The 23736-nt window shown below is 46.2% G+C and overlaps 1 protein-coding gene across 2 annotated transcripts in view; it reads right to left on the bottom strand.

Annotated features, from left to right (window-relative positions):
• Nucleotides 1–23052, bottom strand: part of ptprz1b (protein tyrosine phosphatase receptor type Z1b) — a 56148-nt gene extending 33096 nt beyond the window's left edge. For both annotated transcript variants that reach the window (XM_076051623.1, XM_076051625.1), the window contains exons 1-2: nucleotides 22761–23052; nucleotides 4651–4719 (exon numbers count right to left, since the gene is read on the bottom strand). In XM_076051623.1, the coding sequence (XP_075907738.1) occupies nucleotides 4651–4719; nucleotides 22761–22821 (130 nt within the window). In that variant the 5' untranslated portion in view covers nucleotides 22822–23052. The remainder of the gene's footprint in view (nucleotides 1–4650; nucleotides 4720–22760) is intronic.
• Nucleotides 23053–23736: the final 684 nt, after the last annotated feature.

The following is a 23736-nucleotide window of genomic DNA, read 5'->3' as shown; positions in this document are numbered from 1 at the left end:
TTTTGAATTCACTGTTAAACCCCACAATAAAGTTATTTTTTAACCACTGCTTGAGTTTTACAAGTCAGAAGTCAGAAAAATATCTGAGTGGAAATTGTGTGTGTGTGGGGGCGCCTTGTGGATGTCAGGGGTCGGAGGTCAGAATGGGCAGACTGGTTGGAGACCACAGAGAGGCAATAGGAACTCAAATAACCACTTGGTTACAGCGGAGGTATGCGGAATAGCGTCTCTGACCGAAACCAGACCTCCAGCCTTGAGGCACTTTATATACGAACACTCACTGGCCACTTCATTAGGTATGTGGGACCAGCCAGGTGTGCCTAATAAAGTATCCAGTGAGCGTATAAAGATGTAGCTATTCCCACAAAGCTTTCCCACCGAAAAATGCTCCGGTTGGTGTGGAACTCTCTCTTAATCATCCGCACAACAGCCGCCTTAGCGTTCGCCATCTGCTGCGGCCTCACCCCGACGCTTCCTGCTTCGCCGCTAACGGCGAACATGGTTTTTTATTCCGTCTCGAGAAACAAATTAACCGCCGTCGCTAGCCGGTTCCGCAGCAATGACAGGAATCGTTTGGCCCGTCACTCGGCTTCCGCTGTGTGATCATATCGTTGAAAAAGGACGAGCCGCTTTGAATTGTTTTTTTGCGGGGGGGGGGGTTTGCACCGAGAGGTTTTTTTTTTTTTGCTGGAGAATCCGCATGTGTCTGCAACTGCTCCCCAGAGGAAGCGCCGTGGGAGCACAGAAGCCCGCATCGCCCCCGGATAGAACAGACCCAAATTCATGACAGAGATGAAGAGAGTTACACGGGAAACAGCAGCGGACCAATTAAACTATCAATGATGCGAATCAGCGATGGATTCGACATGTTTTTTCTCTCTTACGTTACAAAACAGTATCATTTTGTCAGGCATATTTTCAGGCCTTAATTAGTGTCAACCGAAGATGTTTCGCAAACAGTCTTAATGTGTAGACCTCTTCGTCCATAGATTAACCAGCGGAACAACACGACTGACGCTTCCCCCTCGAGGACGGATTTGTTGTGATATTTTTCAACAGTTTCCTTCGCACTTGCCCGGCAGAGAGAAGCCCGTGCCCCACCCCACCCCACCCCACCCCACCCCCCAACGCACAAGCGCACAGATACGCGCGCACGTGACAGATGGGAGGCCCGGGGGGGGTGGGTTTTGTTTCCAGGCAGAGGGATCCCAGGGACCCCCTGGAGACAAGGTGGAGAGGAATGATGAGGGCAACGTGGAGAGGAAGGGATTTCGTTTGTGCGCACACACACGCACATATACTCGCATACACGTGCGCGCGTGCACAGACACACACATGGTGCACCTGCGGGCTTCATTTCAATACTTTTAAATACCTCTTAAGCAAACTACATCGACTGCAGAGTGGGCGCAGCTGCAAGCTGGCTTCAGCATCGCTGATAGGATTCACAATGTAGAAAAAGTGCCATCGTGAATTCCAACTTCGGGATAGTCGGTCGGTTTGCTCCAGAACTGGTTGAGCTCTGAAGGCGAAGTGACTGTAAAATCATTTGGGGTCGACGCAACATGGAACTTTTTCACACTGAGCGTCTGCTTTACCAAAGGTCACTCCACTTTTGCACCTGTGCTTCATTTGTGCGTGCAATCTCAGAGCACCAAATTGATTTTGGCTAGCCGGGATCTTAGTGAGCCAGACCCAAAGTCATTCAGTCTCGTTTAGATTCACTGTCTTGGTTTCACGGGACAACGGCATGAACGGTTTAGCACTCTGTCACAATATTAGTTAACACTTGGCGAAATAATGACTCTTTCAAACAATAGTGTTTATCTCAAACCAGATTGGACCGTCATCCAAACTTCATTGGGAAGATTTGTGGTTTGGTGGATTCCTCTGGTAAATCCACTTGAAGGCAAAAGCAAGAGGAAAAGCAGCCTCTGTTTGGCTTGACTGACGCATGTGAATAATAAAACACAGAGGAGGCTGATGATTTGTCAAGGAAATGTCAGGGCCCGGAATAAAGTCTCCAGAAAAAAAGCCACATTTGGTTCAAACTTGAAGCAAACATATAAAAGGCTTCAAAAGAGAGTTCAGCATTCCCCCAATTTGAAACTTTCCTCCTCGCCCTCACCTCCTTTCAGCCCAGTTCCTTTCAATCTGTTTCCTCATCACTCGCTCTCATACTCCCTTGCCCCCTTCTTTCTTTAGTTTGGTTTCTCTTTATTATCCCGCACCCCGCCCCCGCCCCCGCTCACTCGCTCACTTCTGACCCAACCCAAACACTGTGCGCGGCACCTCACAATGAAGTGCGTCTCTTTCACATGTTAATGCTTTTACTTACGGCCCAGTGGCCGGCGACGAGGTCGCGGAACGGAGCTGTTCCCGAAAAACAAGGCTGTAGACGCACACACACACACACACACACACACACGCACGCACACATACACACACCAGTTGAGCATCAGGAATGGCAACAGTTACAAAGGATGCAGATGAGATGCTGTTGAGATTCCTTTGGTTTCGTTGATGAACCTCCAGTGTCAACAGGAAAGAGTTTGCAAACCCAGTAGTTAAAACCTCACTTAGGATACAGTCACAGTTCAGGAGACATTTTGATTTAAAGCAGTATAGCAGCTTGTTTCCAGTAGCACATAACCATTTCTTTCTTCCGTCTGGGTTTGACTATGCATTTCAATATTGGCATAGTAATGGGCTGATATTCTTTTGCGATTTGTACAAAGACAACATATTTATTTCATTTGAAACATTTGAAAATGACCACAATATACGCAGATCACATTATTTTAGATTTTTCCAGATACGTGGCTTCACCAGAGAAAGATTCCCCTCATTTCTTTTTATACCACCTACTGTAAGAGCCAGTTAGATGCAATTTTAGAACTGGATCCCTATGAGAAGAAACGTGTATCTGTGATTTACAATAAGATAATGGACTTGAAACCGATATCATGGCATAAGACTAAAATGGCATGGGAAAAAGATTTGGGGGTCGAGCTTTCTGAAGATATGTGGCAAAGTAGTTTGGAATGTATTCATACTTTATCATTGTGTATACACCATTAAAGTACTTCACTGCCTACACTACTCAAGAAATAAATTGTCCAAACTTTTTCCCACTGACGACCCTGGTTGTCCTCGCTGCAGCTATGTGCCTGCCACAACAGGACACATGTTCTGGTCATGTACTTCTCTCATTGACTACTGGAGACAGATAATTGGTGTATTTTCTAAACAATTTGTGGTCAGACTGTAGCACTTAACTATCACACAGCCATCTTTGGTGTACCACCTCCAGGCTGTAAAGTCTCAAACTTACATACAAATGTTTTAGCATTTGCTTCCCTGCTCGCATGCAGACTTATACTTTTTAACTGGAAATCAAATTTAGCCCCATTGTTCCTGCAGTGGTTTAGGGATAATACTATCTTTCCTACCGTTAGAGAAACTCCGATGCAAGATATGTAAAGCCCACAAAAACTTCACCTTCGCCTGGAGTCCATTTATAGAATTTGTAGAACCTTTTCGCTTTCAATGAAGCATTGTATTTGTTTTTGTATTAATTTCTTTTTGTTTGTTTATTCATTTCATTCCTACTACTTCCTGTATAGCATAAGGAATATGTAGCTTTTGTTAAATTAAACATATGTGTGTGTATATTGTTCAGAGGTTGGTTGTTATAAAGCTAAATGCTAATGCTAAAAACTGGACTATGCTGATATGCCCCCTTTATGCTGAAATGCAAGCTATTAGATAGCTAACTATTGTTTCCCCCTGGGGTTCAGGTTAATAAGTTTAACAGTTCCCCATTTTACTGTCTGATGACCTGTTGAGCCTGATCAGTGCTCACGTTTCCAACCCCGACCATTAAGAGGCTAATCTCTCTCCCCCCCCGGGACCATTACTGTCCGTCTGTGTCCGCCCTTTGTTTTTCGTTGGACCACGGCTTAGCCCGGCAGGGAGGCTTTGTGCCCAGTTAGCCGTGTCACCTGAACATATGGTCCGAGGCAGATCAAGGCTCTCAGAGGAGACACTCTGATGTTGACCAGTCCCACTGTGTCCCTGATGAGGCATCTTGAGGCAGGTCTCTAACGTTTTACTCATTTTGGTCTCAATTCACATACATTTGTGTACAAGTATTCTGGCAACACAGCTACACAAAGTCTGTTTGTGCTCAAGCATTCTATTAAAATCATAGTTTAAGACTAAATTTATAGAATAGAATGGAAGTACAGAAGCATAATAGAACTCACACATCAAAAATTGTCCAAAAATTAACTTTGGACAATTCACACCCCCAATGAGAGCCATGCTGGTAATGCAGCAAAAGTGGCATAGTGTCCTAGCTAGCATCAAAACACACTAGCTGGCCAATGCTGTCGTTTTATGTGTAATAAAATGTCTTTCAAGCAGTCTCTATTTGTATCTATCTGTTCCAAAACAAAAAGTTGAAGAAGTCGCAGTTTATAACAAAATCTACCGGAGTACTTCTCGTATGAAAAAAAAAAGATCTCCTTTGTGGGATTAAAACTATTTAAATGATTTGATATCTCAGTTGTGTTTGTTGTAACAAACAACTCAGATCGAGGGACCAATCATGTGACCGTACTTTCTTCTAAAACGCTTCATACAGACCTGTGTATGACCACTCGATATCTTCAGGGAGTTTCCGCAGGGCTTGGACCTTCGGCTCTGCCGCCACAACTGCACCAGAGAGAAGGACAGAGAGCTGATCAGTACCGTTTCACTTTAGGGAGGGCTTTTTTTTTTTTTTAAAACCACACACTGACACATAAACGCAAAGACTGACAGGTGAAACCATGAACCAGTGACCAGAAATAGACGGACTTGAGTCGGTCGGGGGAAACTTCCATGAACGACATCACCGGATTGTATTGTACATTCCAACTGCGGCGCAATGAGATAAGTTTGCACTGTTTATTTTCGTACTACTTCCTCGCCCTTCCTCTTCCCTCTTCTTCTTGTGACTTCCGGCTGCGTGACATTAAACAACACAGACAGACACACAGGGGCGCACATCGGCAACTCTTAACTCGCGGTCTATTTTCTCCTTCATTATAACCATAAATCTCTCTCTCCGTGATGAGTCAGCCGTGACGATAAACACTCTGACTCACGGCGGATGATACGGCCCGTTCTCATGCCCACTTACTCAAACGTCTAAAAAAATAAAAAAAACATTTCAAGGCCCCTCATGTCTCATCCGGTTGCAGCCTCTCGGTGTAATGCCATGGCCTCGCAGGGTTCAAGGCACCGGCATCGCAGAGCCCTCCGAGTCATCCAGGGACGATGTTGTTTGACATTATTTCCAAGTGCCAAGAGTGCTGGAGGTCAGAGTTGAGTGGAAGGTCACTCATCCAGCCATGACCGAGCAGACCTTCCCTCGCCCTCCCCCCTTTCACCAAGCCAGCCATGTATTTTTTTTGTATTTTTTAAGCAAAGGGCTACTAAAACCTTGTGAATCAGTATAAAACACGCATCAAACGTCCTGAGGGGGAAGCTGAGAGCATCTGCAGGCAGCGCTTAAAGAGGCAGTGTACTGAAAAGGCTCGGCAGCCACACGTGACAAAACGTCTCTTTGGGATGATCAAAAACAGCAAGACAACGGCTGACGTGAAGCTGTTCATTTTTAATTGATTCAAGCAGTGGTTCACAACAGTCGCACAATGATGCCCATGGAACTTTTTTTGTTTGTTTGTTTTTCTGGTTAGAATTGAGAAAAGGAATAAATAAACAAATCAGGGGAAATGGGAATGTCAGTGCAATGTGCAATGTCGGTGTCACAGCAGCGCATTGCACGTACAAACAAACAAACAGACAAACAAACAAACCGGCTCCCTGCACATCCTTGACGTCTTTTTGCGGCTGTTTGTTTTTTCTCAACACAGTGTCAAGAGCAGGAACAGGAGCAGGAGCAGGAGCAGGGCCAACTATTCCAAATTAATAGGACTGCGCTGCTGGCAAGGATCTGAAGAACAACACGCACTCTCTGCATGTGCACGTTGTTCTTCCACAGTAGATGTCAAGGCGGCACCATATTTGTCCATAGCAACATTTGTTTTTCCTGAAGTTGAACAAGTTGAATTTGGTTTTTGGCTCCACTGGAGGGACGCTTTTCTTTTTCGAAATGTTTTCTGACAGTAATGTGTCTGCAGTCTATCAGTGACCCGATCGGAAAAATAGTCAACTCCATCCCTCACTTGGCTCGTCTTTTTGTTGTTGCGCGGAGGTCAAAACTGAGCACCTTTGCAGGAGGCTTCAAACAGGGGGCTAAATATGCTTCTTTTCATAGACTATTTAGTAGCTTGTATTTTATCTTATTGGGAAGAGTGACCTTGGAACCCAGAATCAAAGACAAAGATTTGAAAAAAAGACCTGAAGAAAAAATTATTATTGATTAAATGATTATATATGATTAAAAGAAGCACCGCAGGTGAACTGAGGAGCAGCCAGATGGCATATTCCATACGATCCCTCTGGCAACAAATACAGTTGGACAGAACCTGTTGCCATGCTCACCCCCGCGTCGGCCGGACAGCGACGCTGACGGCAGCGTGAGTGAGGGATCTCAACAAGGCAATAGATTCTCTCCTCTTGGAGCCGTCAGGGCGCAGACGCGAGCCAAGAACTTCTCCTCCAGGAAGATGAAAGCCCGGTGTCGAGTCAGATTTAGGTCACAGGCAACAACCACCAGTCAAACACTGGGGTTTGTTTATGTACCGTAGCCCTGAGGAACACTGTACATCCCCTCTGCCCCCTCCCCACCTCCACTGTGATATAAGAGATCATAACAATAACGCTAATGCACCTCTGCAACAATATTTTCTCTCATTTAGCAAAGCGTTAATGAAGATGTAGCAATGCAGCGCACTTTTGCTCTGCAGACAAAAATGCCTCTTTATCTTCTGTAAAGATCCTCTGCATAGATGAATACTTATGAAATCCCAATGTAGTTGCACCCCCAGGGAGGTTCAGCGTTGCACTTTGCAATTCATTTTTCATTCTTTCGCGGACAAAATATTGTTAAAAGTATCCTGAAAGTAGGAGGGAAATTATTACTTTTCTGCTTTGATGTTCTCCCCAGGACACGATCAAACGTGAGGCGCTGCCAGGGTGGTCCACAGTGTTTTTAAAACTTTACTGCATTCACCTTCGGCTGGATGTGCACCACATATCGGATATGTCCATTTCTACCAGCTCCAAATGTCCTTAGACTTGAAGCAACCCACATGTATTAGTGAACTACCGACCGTAAGACAACGGCAAACAATGTGGGGTGAATAACGTTTTGTACTGGATGCACGGTGTCATCACTGGAGCAACGTCTTTGGTAGGCTTTGTTGTTTGGGGTGCTGCAGTCATCCACAATGGCATCCACAAACACTTTGCAAGTGTAGCTGATGTAGCTGTTGTGTTCTGGCAGGTTGGGAGAAAGTATGTGGCGTTGACCATGAATTCTGTTGAACAGACACTGGGACGATATACATAATTGTATCACTAGAGTGATCGGCCCTGGGTATGAACGTGTAAAGTTACCATCTGTCAGGCTAAACTGCCTTTCGGACGGCAATGTAAAAAAACCGTGGAATCGTCGGCGTATTACATGATTGTGTTTACTGCCAAGAAAGAATCGAAGATGAATGATGACGAGTGGAGAATGGAGCAGAGTGTGAGTGTGAGTGGCAGAAACGGCTTTGTTCACGCCACACTGTCAAGGTTCTTATCTAATTTATCTTTAGTCCACACATACACACACACACACACAAGCACGACAAATGAGTGCAGCCCTAAAGCGTCTTTGGTTTTTAGTGTGATTTTTGAATGATTGTTGATTGAAATCTCCAACTAAAGTGAAATGCATTTATTAGTATTTGTCTGAAAATAGAGAGATACATTTGCATTTGTGAATATCAACACGTGCAAATGGGACACTTGAAGCAGCTCCTGAGACATACTGCCATCATGGGAAGGAGCTTAAAAGCCCAGCGTCAATTTCAGTGATGATTACAGTTCTTGGCTAATGCAGCTCAATTCCCACAAGGCAAGGGAGGACTGCAAGAATATTAAGGATCTAAACTTTCTCTTAAATTAGATTTTTTTTCCAATCTTGCCACACTATCAATTTAAAGGCGACCTTTAGCCCCTCAAAACAACATGGTAAAAAGACTAAAATGTACCACTTAAAGAAAAGAAATGGGTTAACTGCACAGAAGTGAGAAGCCTGTGACTTACTCATCTGCCGCTGCAGAATGCAAAGCCGCAAGACTTATCATGGTGAAGTTTCAAAAAGCTTAATATCTAAGACTCGGCTAGACCCGCAGCTGCTGTTGCGTTGGCAGAGATGAGGAATGTAAGAAAAGTTAAAGTTAGTTAAAGCCATTATGCTAAAACATCACCTTTTCATCTAATCTCGATATTACAATAAGCGGAACGCAGCTCGTCGTCATCCGTTGGGTTTGATCAATCATTGTCTCTCCTACCAAGTTTGGAACAGTTGCCATTGCATTTTAGGTTCCTCATGTTTCATGTTTGTGTGCACATTCACATATTCATTCTTTCTGTTTACTTCCCCTGCAAACTGTGCTCCTTTTTTCAGCAAAGCAGTGACAGTACTAACAGAGCCAGAGAGGAGACAATGGTAGCTTTGCTTAACAGGATAATTCTGAATAAAAAGAAAAGACCTCATTCTGAGGTATCCTGTTGGACTGCGTGTAAACATTCTGTCCCCTCTCCTGCGGCGCAAGCTTTTGTGCAGACGGTGAAGCGTTTCAACAGTGGGCTCACAAGAAGAGTATGAAACGGCAGCCGCTGCTTTCTAGCGGCTGACACATCTCCACAGCGATGCAGCGCCACGTAGTCTGTCAGTGAACCAGGGCAGGGGACGGGAACGGAGGTGACGTGCAGCGAAGGGTCACCGGCGCTCGGAGTGCGACTGGCACAGCCATGCATGAAGCTCACAGCTGAATCGCTGTGTTATTCCACCCATCTGCACCGTATCTGCTCTATCGGATTTCCCAGGGGGCACCGGGGAGCTGGCATTAAAGGTTCCAGGTGACTGAGACTGCAGGCAAGGCGTTTTATCCAGGAAAAAGGTCAACGCGCATGCGCTTTTGCCTGACAAAGATCGGCTACACTGTCGTAGATTCCTGCACCTCGGTTCGGGTGCCTGACTGGAGGGCAGACAGAGCGAGCGGCCGACGGCCAATTCATACATTTTTGAACAACAAAAGTATTCTTCTAGGCCAATTTGGAGTGCGCTCAGCGTGGCCCCTGCTGGAGGCTACGCAAGCCCACAGCTGTCAGCGAGATACCGGAATAATGGATGGAAATGAGGAGCCAAACGAGGAGACGAGTGAGGCAGACACCTGACGGGCTGAGAGCTCCACTCGTGCTGGAGTGGCCCATCGCAGAGGGTCGTTTTTGCAAACGACACGCTGCTTAAAAACGCAGGGCAATCAAAACATGCAGGGGCACCGCGGGAGCGGAGATCGTCGGCTGCGAATTCAGTCGATAGTATTATTTCCAATGGTGTGACTGTATCTCTCTAAATGTATTTCTTCTGCCGGCGCAGCTCATTAATAGTTTATGGCATTATTTTGGCATTGCAAGTGAGCACACACAGAGCCTCACAGCAAATAGGTCCAGGGTTCGAGAAAGGGTTTTTTGTGGTGGGGACAATGGCTGAGTTGGCTTTTCTACCCCATGCCTGTTTCCACCACAGTCAGTGACAGTGAAGTACACGTCGAGGTTAAGGTCCAGTCTGTGGTCTCGCCACCCTTGAGGACCTGGATCAGGGTGTAGGGAGGAAGATCGCTGTCAAAATACATACCCATGACTTTAGCCATTCGTATTCACACCCACATTCGTATCCACTTACATGGATATGACTGGATCCATTCAAATCAATTTTACTGAAAAAAACATGAACTTGACAAGCTGTCATTTTTCAAAGCGTTTTTGAGTGGACTCGGTCTTGCACCATAGGAGTGCAACAGAGTGGCCCCTCAGGAGAGGAGGGGTTGAGTACAGAGACATTGCATTTTGATCTCCATTGAGATTGCAAAGACAAGCCTCAATTAATAGTGTCAATGAAAATAAAGCTTTAGTGTTTCCCAAGGACGCTGACGCCATGGTGACTTTATTGTGAGTCATCTGAATCAAGGACTTGCCATGATTGCTCATCAAATATTAGAATGGATCTGGCAAAGTATCGGTATACATTTTTAATAAGAATAATTTAGTTTATTATCCCACAATGGCAAAATTGCAGTATCGATTGTGAAAGGTGTTCATTGCAAGAGACGCACATCATTTCCACCACGGACAAGGACATACTGTCTGTGCACACAAAAGAAAGGTTGCTCACGGGTATCACAGCACCCGCCGGTGCTCCAAAATCAATCACAAAGACGTGGCTGATGGAATCGTGACCATTTACTGCCCAACTCCCAACAGGCCATGTGCCCCCCCACCAGATCGCCTTTCATCAATCCGTCAAGCTCCCCTCAGTCTGGGATTTTGTGATGCAGTCGGTTGAAATTTACAGTTCACAGTCCACTTGCCCGTGACCTTTTACACTTCTTTGGTTACAGAGCTCTTGTTTTTCCTCGGGTGCCTTGATGACCTCGTAAAAGGTCCCTGCGAACGTGTTGCTGTCACCTATTGGTGTGTAGTTAAAGAAATACAGACTGAAGTTTTGTGTGCAGGCTGGATTCGTCAAAACATATTTCAAATGCAAGCGTGGATGGAAAATATTGGGGTTGGCGTTGCTGCAGGGAGGATGCAGAGAAGCCGGCTCCATGTTGATATGTTGAGATAAAAGCACTGGTCCCAGCTGAGCACTAATGAATAGCACCGAGCAGGATTACAGGACTCCTGGGGCTGGTTTTGCCCGAATTCCTGCAATGAGGGGATCTTTCATCGGCTGCATTTCACGCCAGTGCGAACTGATTTTAAACGGTGGATGTTGTCCTCTGAAACAAAGCCGCGTGTCCCTCCTGGGGGAAGAGGAGAGCCCGTGCGTTCAAACCCCACAAGAGCAGCCTCGGTTCAGTGAATTTGTCCTGGTAAACCGCACGCCGAGCTCCGCAGAAAGTGCCGCATCACGTTCCAACTGTCTCGCGTTTGAAGCTCCAACAAACACATCAGAGCAAATGAATGAGCACGCAATGCAAAGAAGGAGAATTGCTCCATCCCCTGCTGATTGTTCATATTGGTTGGTTTCATCGTGGGGATAGATAGATAGATAGATAGATGGATAGATAGATAGATAGATAGATAGATAGATAGATAGATAGATAGATAGATAGATAGATAGATCGATCGATGGATAGATAGATAGAAACAAATTGAAAATTCACTGAAGTTATGAGCTTTTCAGACTCAAATCTCAACACTTTAAGTGCTGGACCAACTCAGTCATCCTAAATCAGACAGACGTGACGAGTTGCCCAACTTTCCTTCCTTCTAATTGGCTCATCACTCGGCACACAGGTCATAAGCGTCTGTCGGCGCTGGACTTTCTCCCGGGGGCCAACCCAGAAATCAGACTAAACACTCTTATATGTCCTCCACCAAGTGAAAGGAACCCACGGTCGAGGTTGATGGCTGATAAAAAACACGCTGCCCCGTGTCACATAAAACGTGACACCTGTTGACCTTGCGGTCAAGCAGCACACGCGCGCACACGCACGCACGATCATTCATGGCTTGACGCACACACCGGCACATACCTCCAGGGGCCAGACGATAACTTATATAGCACTCAGCTGTGTTGAGTGTCAGCTGGTTAAATTAGCATGCTCCACTTCCTGCTTGTGCACGGGCCCGCCGTTTCCCGACACCTTCATCTTTGCACCACTCTCAGTCAGAGAGACAGTTGTCAGGGAAGCAGAAGACCAAGAAGAAAATGACAGTAAATTTACTTCTCTGGTCAAACGTCCACCTCACGACGCGTTCCTAAATATTTCAGTCACCACTTCTCCTAGCGGATTAGCAGCGATGCCGAGTCTGCTTTCATCTTAAATAGGGAATGAAATGCCCAAACTATTTGTAATCGTCAACGACGCTGACGAGCCGAGACATTCTGGGAGGCTTTATGGTCCGCCGGAGACGTCTCCCGCGTGTCTTTTCTGTCTGGCAGCACCAAGAAGCCATTATAGCGAAGTGCGGCGGCAGAGGTTACGGCTTAATGAGAGCGGGCACGATATAAAGTGGAGAGCACTGTGTCCAAGCGCTAAACAAACCTCACATTGTTCCACAGGGGTGAGGGCAGCACTAAAACCGCAATATTAAACCTTAGCAGACAAGGGTATCAGCGGGATCTGTGCTGTGTGCGTGTGTGTGTGTGTGTGTGTGTGTGTGTGTGTGTGTGAGTGTGTGTGTGTGTGTCCAGTTGTTCTGGTGGGGACAAGGGACTCAGTTTTAAGTTTTGAGGTGACCGTGAGAATTTGGGGCCCCTTGCTGGAGGTGGTAATGCAGCTCAACAGCTGGGGGGAGGGGTTGTGCTGGTGGCTTTTTTTTTTTTTTTTTAAACCACACAGACGTACAGAAATGTGCACGCGCATGCACACACACACACACACACACACACACACACACACACACACACACACATAAGGAGTCAGGTAACAGCACACTCCACATCCAGAAGGGGAATTACGCCGTTCGGCTTCAATGAAGTCCAATAAAACTGTTCAAGCCGTGTTTTAAGACTACGCTCAGCTTTAGGCTGAAAATCCAAAAGTGCTGACAGGAGAGCAGCGACAACTGAGCCATTTCAGTTGGATGTCTTCATGACAAAAGATCTGGGCACATGGGGGTGGGCTGCATTTTTATTGCAACAGGGAGGAAGGAGATCCTCATCTTCTGAGACATTTGCGTCTCAGGGTTCTTTGTGGACATGTGAAGGTTTCAAATGACGGTTCAATCCAGCAGGGCTAAAAAAAAATAACAAAAAAAAAATAAGAGAAGCTCTTCCTAATTCAACAGAGTGGAGTGACACTGGAAGTAGACTTCACTTACCATCAGCCGCCATCCTTTCCACTTTTCTTACGCTTACGCTTACTGCTTATTGAGATCTGGCAGCGGAGCAAAAGGTGGCGGGAGAAAAAGATTGAGTGAAAAAGAAGGATGGAGTGCAGACGCTCCAGCCAGTCCTAGATTGCTTCCACTTGGCCAGGAGATAAGAATGAATAAAACATACCAAAAAAAAATTCATGCAGACGCTGGTTGACTACCACTGATACACACGTGTTACATGTTTTCTTTCCAATATTGCGAGAAATATTGTGGCACAGACTTGTTGCCGAGGCAATACCCTACTGTGAGATTTTGATATTGATATTCCCTGCAAAGTCTCTCTCTCTCCACGTTAAGGAAACAGAACATATCCGCTGCTGGCACGACATTAACATCAAATACAATGAAAGTGAAGTAAAGGAAACTGGTTTGGGCCACAGCAAACAATGGGTGCTGCTCTTTGTATGTATCTGTGGATGGTGTGTTCAACTGTACAGTCAACCCCAATATTTTACCACGTGCGGATTTTTAAATATAATGCACTATGTTGTAGTGATGAAAAAAAAACTACGTAGAAACTGAAGAAAGTTTCATTTTCATTTTTCTTGATGGCGTTCAAAGCAGAAAATTGATACTCAATACAATCTGTCCATGGTCAAGAGATTATAATCCTTATCTAGGTTTCCCTCTGGCTAAAGAGATTTTAATCCACGCTCACATGGTGACGAGGTCAAGAGCGTCGCCTGATTACGTTTCACCGGTTCATATTTCATGTTATCAGCTCACGTGTTTGGAAAGGGAGCGTCTAATAATCTGTTCTCCGACGTCTATAATCACTTAAGCACTCAACTCACTCGCTGCAAGTTTAAATAAGTGACTAAAAACCAAGGCGCGAAAGAGGATTTGACAGACACTTTTCTTTTACATTTCGCCCCCCGGAGCCGAGATATTTTTTGATCAGCCGGTAAATTGCAGAGAGCCTGCGGGGGATTGACCTCGAATCTCTGCCTCGGGCTGAAAAAATAAATCGAACGAGGCGGCGGGGACACGCGGCAAACGCTGTGAATAGAAAATGAAATTAATGAAGAGACAAATGACAGACATGACACGCAGTGCAGGGACATGGGCACAAGTAAATATAGATTCATAGTTCTGGTAAATAAGGAAGAACCTTGATATGAGCTTAGAGAGTTTGGAACGCTCCACATTTTGGGATGACATGTAGGACACACGCACACATACACACGTACAGAGCATCGAGATGCTAGGGAAAGCCATCCAGTTGGCACACACTGGTGTGTGTGTGTGTGTGTGTGTGTGTGTGTGTGTGTGTGTGTGTGTGTGTGTGTCAGTGCGTCGGGTGTTACAAGCCAAACGCTCTGCAGCGCAAGTGTGTTTCTGCTCAGGCTGTGCGTGTGGTGCTCTTCATCCATCCAGCACGTATGATTGCCCGTCCACCTCAGCTGCGAGGAAGCTGAGCGTGCACGTGCGCGTGCGCGTACGCGGCTCTCAACTAATCTGCCTGCCAAGTTAGAGCGCTGAGATGAAACATTTCCATCTGCTCGGCTCAAACTGAAACCTCACTGTGGGCATGTGCTCTGGTTCTATTTCTCTCTGCTGTGAAGTCAAATTGGGTCTCTTTGGGCGAAAACTTGTTTTCGGTTTCGCGCGAGGTCAGAGTTGGATTCACGCTAGGTCGGAAAGCAGCGACTAGCCTGCGCGTCTGTGTGTTTTTGTGTCAATACTGCTCTGTGCAGATGGGAATGTGTCTTTTTACAGTAAGGGGGTGGCTGGAAAGTGAGGATATTCTGTCTTTTTTCTTTAGAGATTTCAGGAGGCTTAAAATTAGCAACAAGGTATTGGCAAAGTTACAGTAGGAACTCTGTGCTAAACGTTAGCATCAGGGTTGGTGTTTGAGTTTAGCTTTACAAAGGAATGAAAACCAAATCGAAGCCATTGCTTTTTCTGACAAAGATGTGTATGTGTGTGTGTGTGTGTGTGTGTCTTAGCAATTAGTACGGTGGCATTTCAGTGGTAGCCGTATTGCAAACTACTACAAAGGCTCATGGAGGGATAAAAAAGAAAAGCTTTCTGGTGTCTCGGAACATTGATCACTCTTTAACGAGTGGAGCCGAGCCTGAGGTCTGCTGCAGTCTCAATAATTAAAGCACACAAAGCAGAGCATGTAGACCGCCGGCTTCAGAGCGGATCCCTGCGAGGATTTTTGTCGGGGCTTCGGCGTCGCACAATGAAATAAAAACACAAATAAAGCAACTTTCCCCTCAACAAGTGCTAAAGCTGCTGCAGATTCATTGACAAATCCGGTCGACGTGGCTCTCCATCAGCATTCAGTCCGAGTCAGCGGAGTTTCCATGGCAACGGCTCACAGCGTCATGACAACGGGAGAGCCCCCCGATGGCGCGTGGAACACCCCGACTTCCTGTTTGGCTTCACCGCTCCGGCTCGCCGTGCCGCAGATACAAAACCGCACCCCCACGCCCCCGACCCCCAACCCCACCCACCCACGGTGCAGGGTCGCGGCCCCAATTCCTCACTTGTCTGGCAGACGCTGGGACGCACCCAGAGGGGTAATAACGCGACATGAGCGCTCGGACACACACACGGGCAGACGAGACACAGGCAAACATAAAAACGCGCACAAATAAAAAGCCCGCCTTAATATTTCAAGCATGTTGGCAATTGCGTAGCAGTTGCCTCCAGCCCAAGGACCTTCCACCGTAATCTGTGCAAGTGACTGAGCGGGTTGGTCAGATGGTGGGGACGGCTATTAATCAACTTTTCAACCATTCAATCGTTCGCAGGCAGCCGCCCCCATGTGAACGACCCTCTGGTGAAATTGAAAGTTGGTGGTGAGCTGCCATTCCGTTAACTTCCACTCTGCGGCAGACAGGCCTTCATCGAGCTTCCATTGACCTCGGCTGCCTCTGATTCCCATTTAATGTCATCTCTCTACCCACAACAACAACAACACTAAGATAAGATGAAAGCTTAAAAGGTTTTTTTTATATAAAGAATTTTCTAAGTGCTCCAGTCTGGATTCATGTCTTTTGTTCCTCCTTTTGAATTCTGGTAATTCCCAAACAGCAGAGGTGAGCGCTTGTGAGTTCGGTAGGGCCGGCCGATTATGCCTGAAGGTGTTATCTGCTAAAGACTGCAGCACGACAAACTTATTTCAACACCACAAGCCAGAGTGGGAGCAGTGTGTTGCTTTGCGGGCTGCATATGAGGACGAAAGACCGGTGTTTCGGATCAACTCACTACTATGCTAACTGGCTACCTTGCCTACCTGTTTACTCGTATCTGTAGTTGTCCTAGCTACAGCAAATGTTAAAACCAGGGCGTGACTCTGTATGCTGCCCTCGCCGCTACCTGTTAGTAATTTTTTTTTTTTTCAAAGTCACGTACGACATGCACTTGTTCAGTTTTTGTTTCAACGGGAAATGTCACGTAACTCAGTCATGCTTTGAACGATGTCTTATGTCAGAGGTGCTCACTGAGTATCGGAGATAAAAAAATATATATATATCACGCCCCCTTTCTACGTTTGTCCTCAATGATAATTACAGTAATAATTAAAATAAAATTGTGATTTTATTTTTGTCCAAAATCGCCCAGCCCTAGAGTTCGGCCAGAAGAGCAACATTTGGATACGTTTTTGACTTTTCAAACAAGTTCTTCCAAGAAAAAGTGACCCTTTCAAAAAAGAACATGGCAGGAAATTGGACAGAATTCTTCACTTTCCAGCTGAACTATGGCTACAAGTGAAGGCAGCATCCATCCATCCATCATCCATTCATTCCTCCATCGTCCATCCGTCCATCTTCTACCACAGCCTCTACTGCCTCCAATGGTTTACAAACACGCCTCCTCCTCCCACATCGTAGTCAATCTTCTCAAAGGACACTGATGGGCTCGGCATTAATCACTCAGCTCAGCTCAATCGATTGGAGCTTTTCATGGCCAATCTGCAAGGTGTTACGTCGGTTATCTCATTCTTGCAACTGTCAACAGTTACCGCAGTGGCTGTGTTGGCGTGTCCGAGCCTTGCTGCCACTATGTCTGCCAGGAAGTGTTAAACGGGCAAGCCAATCGCACCGTTTTGCTAGAGATAATGAGTCCAAAGAGAATCTAAGCCAAAGGGGAAAATGCAGGCGGCCAACGCGTCTCTGAATTTAAACGTCTGTAAGATTGAGGCTGCTTGCACCCCTCTGGTATCACTTATGCAGCAGTGCTTTTAAGTCCTTTCGCTGACCGGCCAGCAGCGAGGTTTCCTCCCCTCCACAGCAGCCCAGTGCTTAGCGCCAGCCTTTTAAGACGCCAACAGTGGCTTTTGTAAGTGGGCACCGACAGAGACAGACTCCCATTGTCACGGACTGTAACTTCAGACAGACCTCCTCAACTGGAGAGAGAACAGAGACGGCGCAGGTATTTCTGGGGATTCAACGCCAACCTCGCGTCACGCTCTCTCTCTCTCTCCTTTCCACCCCTTTGCCCACTCCTGCACTTCTCATTTCATGACTCAAGATGGTCCAGAAAAAAAAAGTGAATGCAAAAAAGACACAGTGCTCTTAGACTTCCATTTCTTGATTTGTACTGAAGGAGGAAGTTCGAGGATGTCTCACTTTAGTGATGGTTGTCTGTCCAAGTATACATTTACATTAACAGTTCTCTAAGTTCAACACACTGAGTTTGTGTTCGGAGTTAGGAGGTCAGAAGTCAGATGTAATATTTACTGGAAACATTTTTGGTACCAATACACGTATGAGTTAAATATGTTGTTATTGACGAACTCTGCCAAAGTTTTAAATAACAAAAAATTATTCAAGAATTATTTTTATTTCCTATGTCTGTGGCAGCTCTATAGGAACAAAATCATAAAAGCTTCATGAGGCAGCTGGTGCCAGATTTGGAGTAGAGCAGGTCAAACGAGGCTCATTTCAAAATGAAAAAGGGCCGATAAGGGAGTGGAAGCCACCTAGCGACACTGAATGAGGCAAAGGGTTGGCCCTTTCTTGCAGTCAACAACCAATCTGGAATACAATGCTGAAATATTGTGTTCCCGACACACAGTGTGACTTTAATCTGTCTCAGACAAAAGCAATATGTCAGACAAGAGCAAAACACCACTGCTAACAAATGAATAGATGTGCAGCACAAAATGAAGCTCTGATCATGTGGCACTAGGGATGGAAAGCAAATGGTGCATCCTATCACCTCTATCAAGCCAGTGCTGTGTCTAAATCCAATACAGTGATTTGAATCTTACCCTGAGAATCAATGGGTGCATCATCACACACTTCCTCTAAATATGACATCCATGTTTATGCTATGTTGCGGTCATCTACCTTGATCGCATGCTTTTGTGCCGGATTCCATTCCTCGCCATCGACTTTTTGTTCCTCAGCCAGCAACGCTAGCAACAACGCTAAGTGCCTAGCAAACTTGTGAGTGACATAAGTGTTTCACTGAGCTGAGCTTCCCTGCCCAGGATGTTCAGCATCAAAGCGCCTCAGTTGCCCCGGCGGTGCAGACGTGCTTCAAGATCACTGCACGCTGCCACGGTTGGAGCAGACAGTGGGAGCCGATGACAAATCAGTCGTTGGATAAGGGAGCGAGAGAAGGAAGGGAGACCAAATATCGCGGCAGAAAGCAGCCGATCAATTATTCATGCTAACATCTGGGAGTTTCGGCACTGGCGACGTCGTCATGAGGCTGCACCAACAACTAATCACGCTGCGCCCAAACATCACCAGGCTGACATTAGCGGCTGGACTTGGGAGAAACTGGCTGCAGTCTTGTTGTAGTGCACTCTCCCTGAGGGCAAAAACAATGCAAAAATGACGTAATATTGAATGATCAAAGTTCTCTTTTGCAATATCCCTCCCCTACCATATCATTACTCCTAAAATCTGATTACCTTTTTTCCCCCCACTGGAAACCAGACAGTTAAGAAGGCTTTGGAAAAGCTTGCTAACGAGATTTATTTCTCTCAGTGAAGATTTTTTTTGGGGGGTGGCTGGTTTAAAGAGCTTGACTCCATTGGGATGCATGTGTGTGCGTGTGTGTGTGGTTTTGTGAGTGCAACTGTGTGTGTGTGTGTGTGTGTGTGTGTGTGTGTGTGTGTGTGTGTGTGTGTGTGTGTACTGGCATGTTTGCAAGACAGCGTGCACGTAATCTCATCCCCAGCATGGTCTTAAAACCAAACGGATGGACATGCAATGAGCACTTGCAGTGCACACGGTCAGAAAGATGGTTTGGGATCCGAGAGGCTCGACACTAAAATTACTCAGATTCACAATCAGCCAGTCAGAACAGTCGAATCATCTAATCTTTGCTTTGACAGTCGTGAGCTCTGGTTGGCTCAGAGTGAACGATACGTTTCATTGCAACTTGGGCTTTGAGATTTTCGGTATTCCCAGTTGGCTATAATGTCATCAAACATGCCACCGATTCTTGAGAACTTAACAAGATTGCAATTCTGTATGACTGGAGGAAAGTATGAACATTGCACAGTGTTTCAATTTCTTTGGTTTATGAGAATATAAGATTGCAAAAAAAAAATGTTTTCAAGGAGTTCACATGGTGATGGCCTATCCTCAGTGGCCTACTAAATTGTGTTTCACGCCATCTGTTTTCCTATATGCATGCATGCATTATATATTAAACACAGATATAGACAGTTTAGACGTGTTTTGTACATGCAATACATCTGACACAGTCATCACTTATGGATGTGCACAGTCTTCGCGGCTGCGATTGCTAGAGTGTGTGTGCCAACATATTGTAAGTAATTACCATTACACCATCAGGCGCCCCATTATGCCACCGGATAAGACCCCTCTGGTCTGAATGCTCTGAGTGCACTGGGTGTCCAGATGGTATCGCAACATATAATGACCAAGCTCCTATTTAATATCGTGCTGTTGCTGTGCTGGTTTGACTGCATGCTCGAGGCGACCAGCAGAAAACCGTTGCTTTCCATCGTCGCTGGCACAGGTTTTGTTTTCTCACTCGAGTGTTGCTTACGATTTGGAGAGACCTGAATCGCACAACTCTGCATCCCATCTAGCTTTTTTTTTTCCTCTTTTTTTTGAAGACCATCACAATTCCATCTGACTACCGCTGTGCCTGCATTTTTTATTGAAATACTGTAGAAAAACAACTTAAATCCCAGCTGTAGTGAGACAACTTAGTCGCTCGAGCATTTGGGCTCTGTTGGACGCTCAGCGTCATTCCACCAAAGGATTCCTGTGATCTAAAAGTAACACATTGCGAACTACTGTCCATTAATGGGAACGGCTCAGTAGTTGGTCTTCAGGTAGACGACGGAAGATTAAAAAAAAAAGAAAACACACGCTCAGGGGAAACAATCGTGCTGGGTGATGTAACGGGTCTAGAAGATAAAGATACACATAGAGTGCTGATACAAAGGCAACAGGGATTGCCGTCGACTTGCGCTGTACGTTATGAGAATACCCTCCCATTCTCTTCCCGCTAACCAGAACCAAGAAGAAAATTGAGATGCCACAACGAATGGTGGTTACTGCGCTGCTGCAGGCCATATGGCGCGGTGAAGGACTCCACCGAGAGGACCTCGCAGGGCAAACAAGGCCGAAATGGAAACATTGACTTGTGCTTGGCGACGTGTTTGTGCGGGTGGTGTGGCGCGAGCCGTGTCCAGGCATATTGCCGGACAGATGGCTGGAGGATGCTTCGTTTCCTCTCCCTCCAGGAAGTAACGTGTCTAAACAGCATCTTCACTAATGTTTTTTATCTTCGGCCAAGGGAGCACACAATAAACTTAGAATTCTCCACTATACGCTCAACAGAATTGTGCACTGCACCTTCAGCCCGTCACCAGCCTCTGAGTGTGCGCAGACATTCGTCAAATCTACAATGTTATTGACTCAGCAGAAATCTCGGGGCAACTTCATTCTGTTCGTCTCTGGTGGATTCAGAGAGGTGATGCCATGCTGACTTCCTGAAGCTCGGCACCATTATCTTGCAGTAGCAGTGCTACAAAGTAGAACCCAGAGATTTCGCTGGTCAGCAGGATTGCCTCTCCCACTAACGGCCACCACCAGTTGCATGCGCCAGCACTGCCTGACAGCTGGAGGTCGCGCGGTAATTAAAGTTCACAAGTGATCGCACAGTATACCGCTGTCGAGCCACTGTGTTCCACACCATCTTTGTATGGGTTTCCTAGAATATATATATTTTTTAAAAACAGTCTTTATCCACTGCATCAGCAGGTGTCTAACACGTTTCAACCTGCTGACTTTGGGCCTTGCATACATCAACTACGCCAAGTTTTGAATGCAATACATACCGCCGCCCGACACAGAGGATCACCTCGAAAATAAATCTGACGCTTCATTTTATTTCTGTCCCGGACATCCTGTCTTGCGCAATCTGCTCCGCGCTGAATTGCTCCTTTGTGCTGCGACATCCAACAAATATAGAAACCTGATGTATGCGATGCATTCTCAGACGGTGGAGACACACATCGACTAGAGCGGATATGTATCCTTTCCACTGGCTACAAAAGTATGTGGTGGGGTTTAGGGGTAAATACATGGTTTATTTCATACTGTGTGTCTAAATAACAGTGCAAAATGTCTTCAGACAATACACATTTCAGAGAAATATCTGTAGGTTTGAGAAAAAATGTTATTTGTATGGCTCACTAGGAGACAAAACTTTGCAATGGTTCCACTATTGAAAAACAGATGTCAACTCGATGATGTCATGACTCATCTGTATCTAAACGTCCAATTGTTCAAGCTTCACAATGAAGATGCTTATTTTATGTAGATGCAAAAAAAACCTGTATTTTTTCTCCTCTACAGGTATTAACTTAGGCTCATGAAACTTACTGTGCCTTGTTTTTCCTCTTATTTTTAAATCAATAGAAATGGTTGCATGAAAAATGCAACACAGTGTTTCCAAATTAATCAATCAGGCTTTTGTTTTCCTTCATGGAATCCATTTGAAATTCATTACCGTGAAAAGGGCTCACACCTAGAATAATTCACAGGAGTGTTTAGAAATGTAAAACTCCTTAAGCCTCAACACAGCCTACAGGTGCTATCGTGACCTGCTGCCAATATAGACTGAAGTAAAAAAAACAAAAACAAAAAAGAGCTCCCTAATAAAGTGGAAAGTTATGAACGCAACACATCTTACGTAAGTGAGCAAATGGTGGCCAAAAATTTCAAGGGTGGTCCGCATCTTACACTGGGAGAATGAATGGGACAACATATAACCACGTGAAGAGGAGCTCATGCACAACAGTCACACGCGGGCTTCTTCTGGACTGGACACATGTTAGTCAATACACAATTCAGGAACCGATTGACCTGATTCGAACAGCAACAGGAGAGAGAACGGGGGTCAAACTGCTGAATTTCATCATGTTTGCTGCGGTGACTGGTGGCTGGAAAACTACATCTCAGCGACGGCATTATAAGTGGCATGTCGGGGGGTGGAAAAGAAAAATCGCAGTGCTCCGTGTTACCAACACGCACTAACGACGTGTGGTTATTGCGAAGTGCGCGACATCCTCCGGAATCAATCAGGCGCAGCGCTCCAGTGTGTGACAGCGGAGCGGCGTCGCATGTCAGCCGCCGCGCGCAATTAATTCCATCATCTCCCTCCCGCTCTGCACATTTCAGCGTTCTTACCCATCATCTGGCTGAGGACGAGGAGCTGCGCGATGAGGATCCCGCCGGCGGCCGCCTCCATGGTCTCGGGCGAAGCGGGGACTGAGAGCGGCTGCTGCGGGAGGAGGCAGAGAGTCGGTGCGGCGGCGGCTCGGGTCGGGTCGGGTGGACGCGCGGAGATCAGCTAGCGGGTCATCTCCACCCCCACACCTCGGCGGCTCGGCTCGGCTCGGCTCCGTTCGGCTCGGCACGGATCGGATCGGATCGGCGCAGTTCCGGCTGGCGCGCGGAGCTGGATGTTTTGGCGGACGCGCACTCGCGCTGCCTGGCTGCCACTGTGGCTTTTGGGGGGAGGGGGGGGGGGGGGCGTGCGCGCGCCGCCCACTGCACTTAATGGAAATCAGTGTCTCCCCTCTAATATTCTTATGGCACGTGTGCATGTGTCCGCGTGCGTGTGCGCGCTGAAGAGGGAGAGGGAGAGAGATTTAAAGGCTTTTATCAGTATTTATCTGCAGCAGTCTCGGATTTGCACGTACTACATTATTTATATGGCACTTCACACATGTCTGGAGAGAGAACCGTGTGTCATTCCCATGTAGACATGGAACTGATGTAAATCTTCTCGGCAGACCGGTGTGCACTCCTCACTGTTGTGTCTCAAAGCCTAAGAGAACCAGGGTCCCATATATCCACATACCGATGTCGATAATTATTTAGAAAGCGGACGCATGGCTAGTTTTGCACTACTTCCAAACTGTCTGCCGAGCATAAACAGCCGGAAAATCAATCACTGCATGGCTGTTAGGGTGTTTTTCAGAAAGTACTGTGCTGTATAGATTCAGATTTGGAACAGCCTTGCGTAATTTATTGTGTAAATTTGTCGCAATCACCAATCAACAGCCCGCTTAGCCCTCCGTTTACGGCCTTCCACTCTAAGAACATGCCTTTAAATGAACGGCTGAAACTGGCATGGTTGCAGTACGTCCAAAAAACAAAG

Source organism: Nelusetta ayraudi, unplaced genomic scaffold (assembly GCF_046127955.1).
Source record: "Nelusetta ayraudi isolate G7.1 ecotype Tasmania unplaced genomic scaffold, CSIRO-AGI_Nayr_v1 ptg000135l, whole genome shotgun sequence".
Taxonomy (NCBI): Eukaryota; Metazoa; Chordata; class Actinopteri; order Tetraodontiformes; family Monacanthidae; genus Nelusetta; species Nelusetta ayraudi.
The sequence above is the reverse complement of the archived record's forward strand: the minus strand, read 5'-3'. Positions and strand labels throughout refer to the sequence as shown.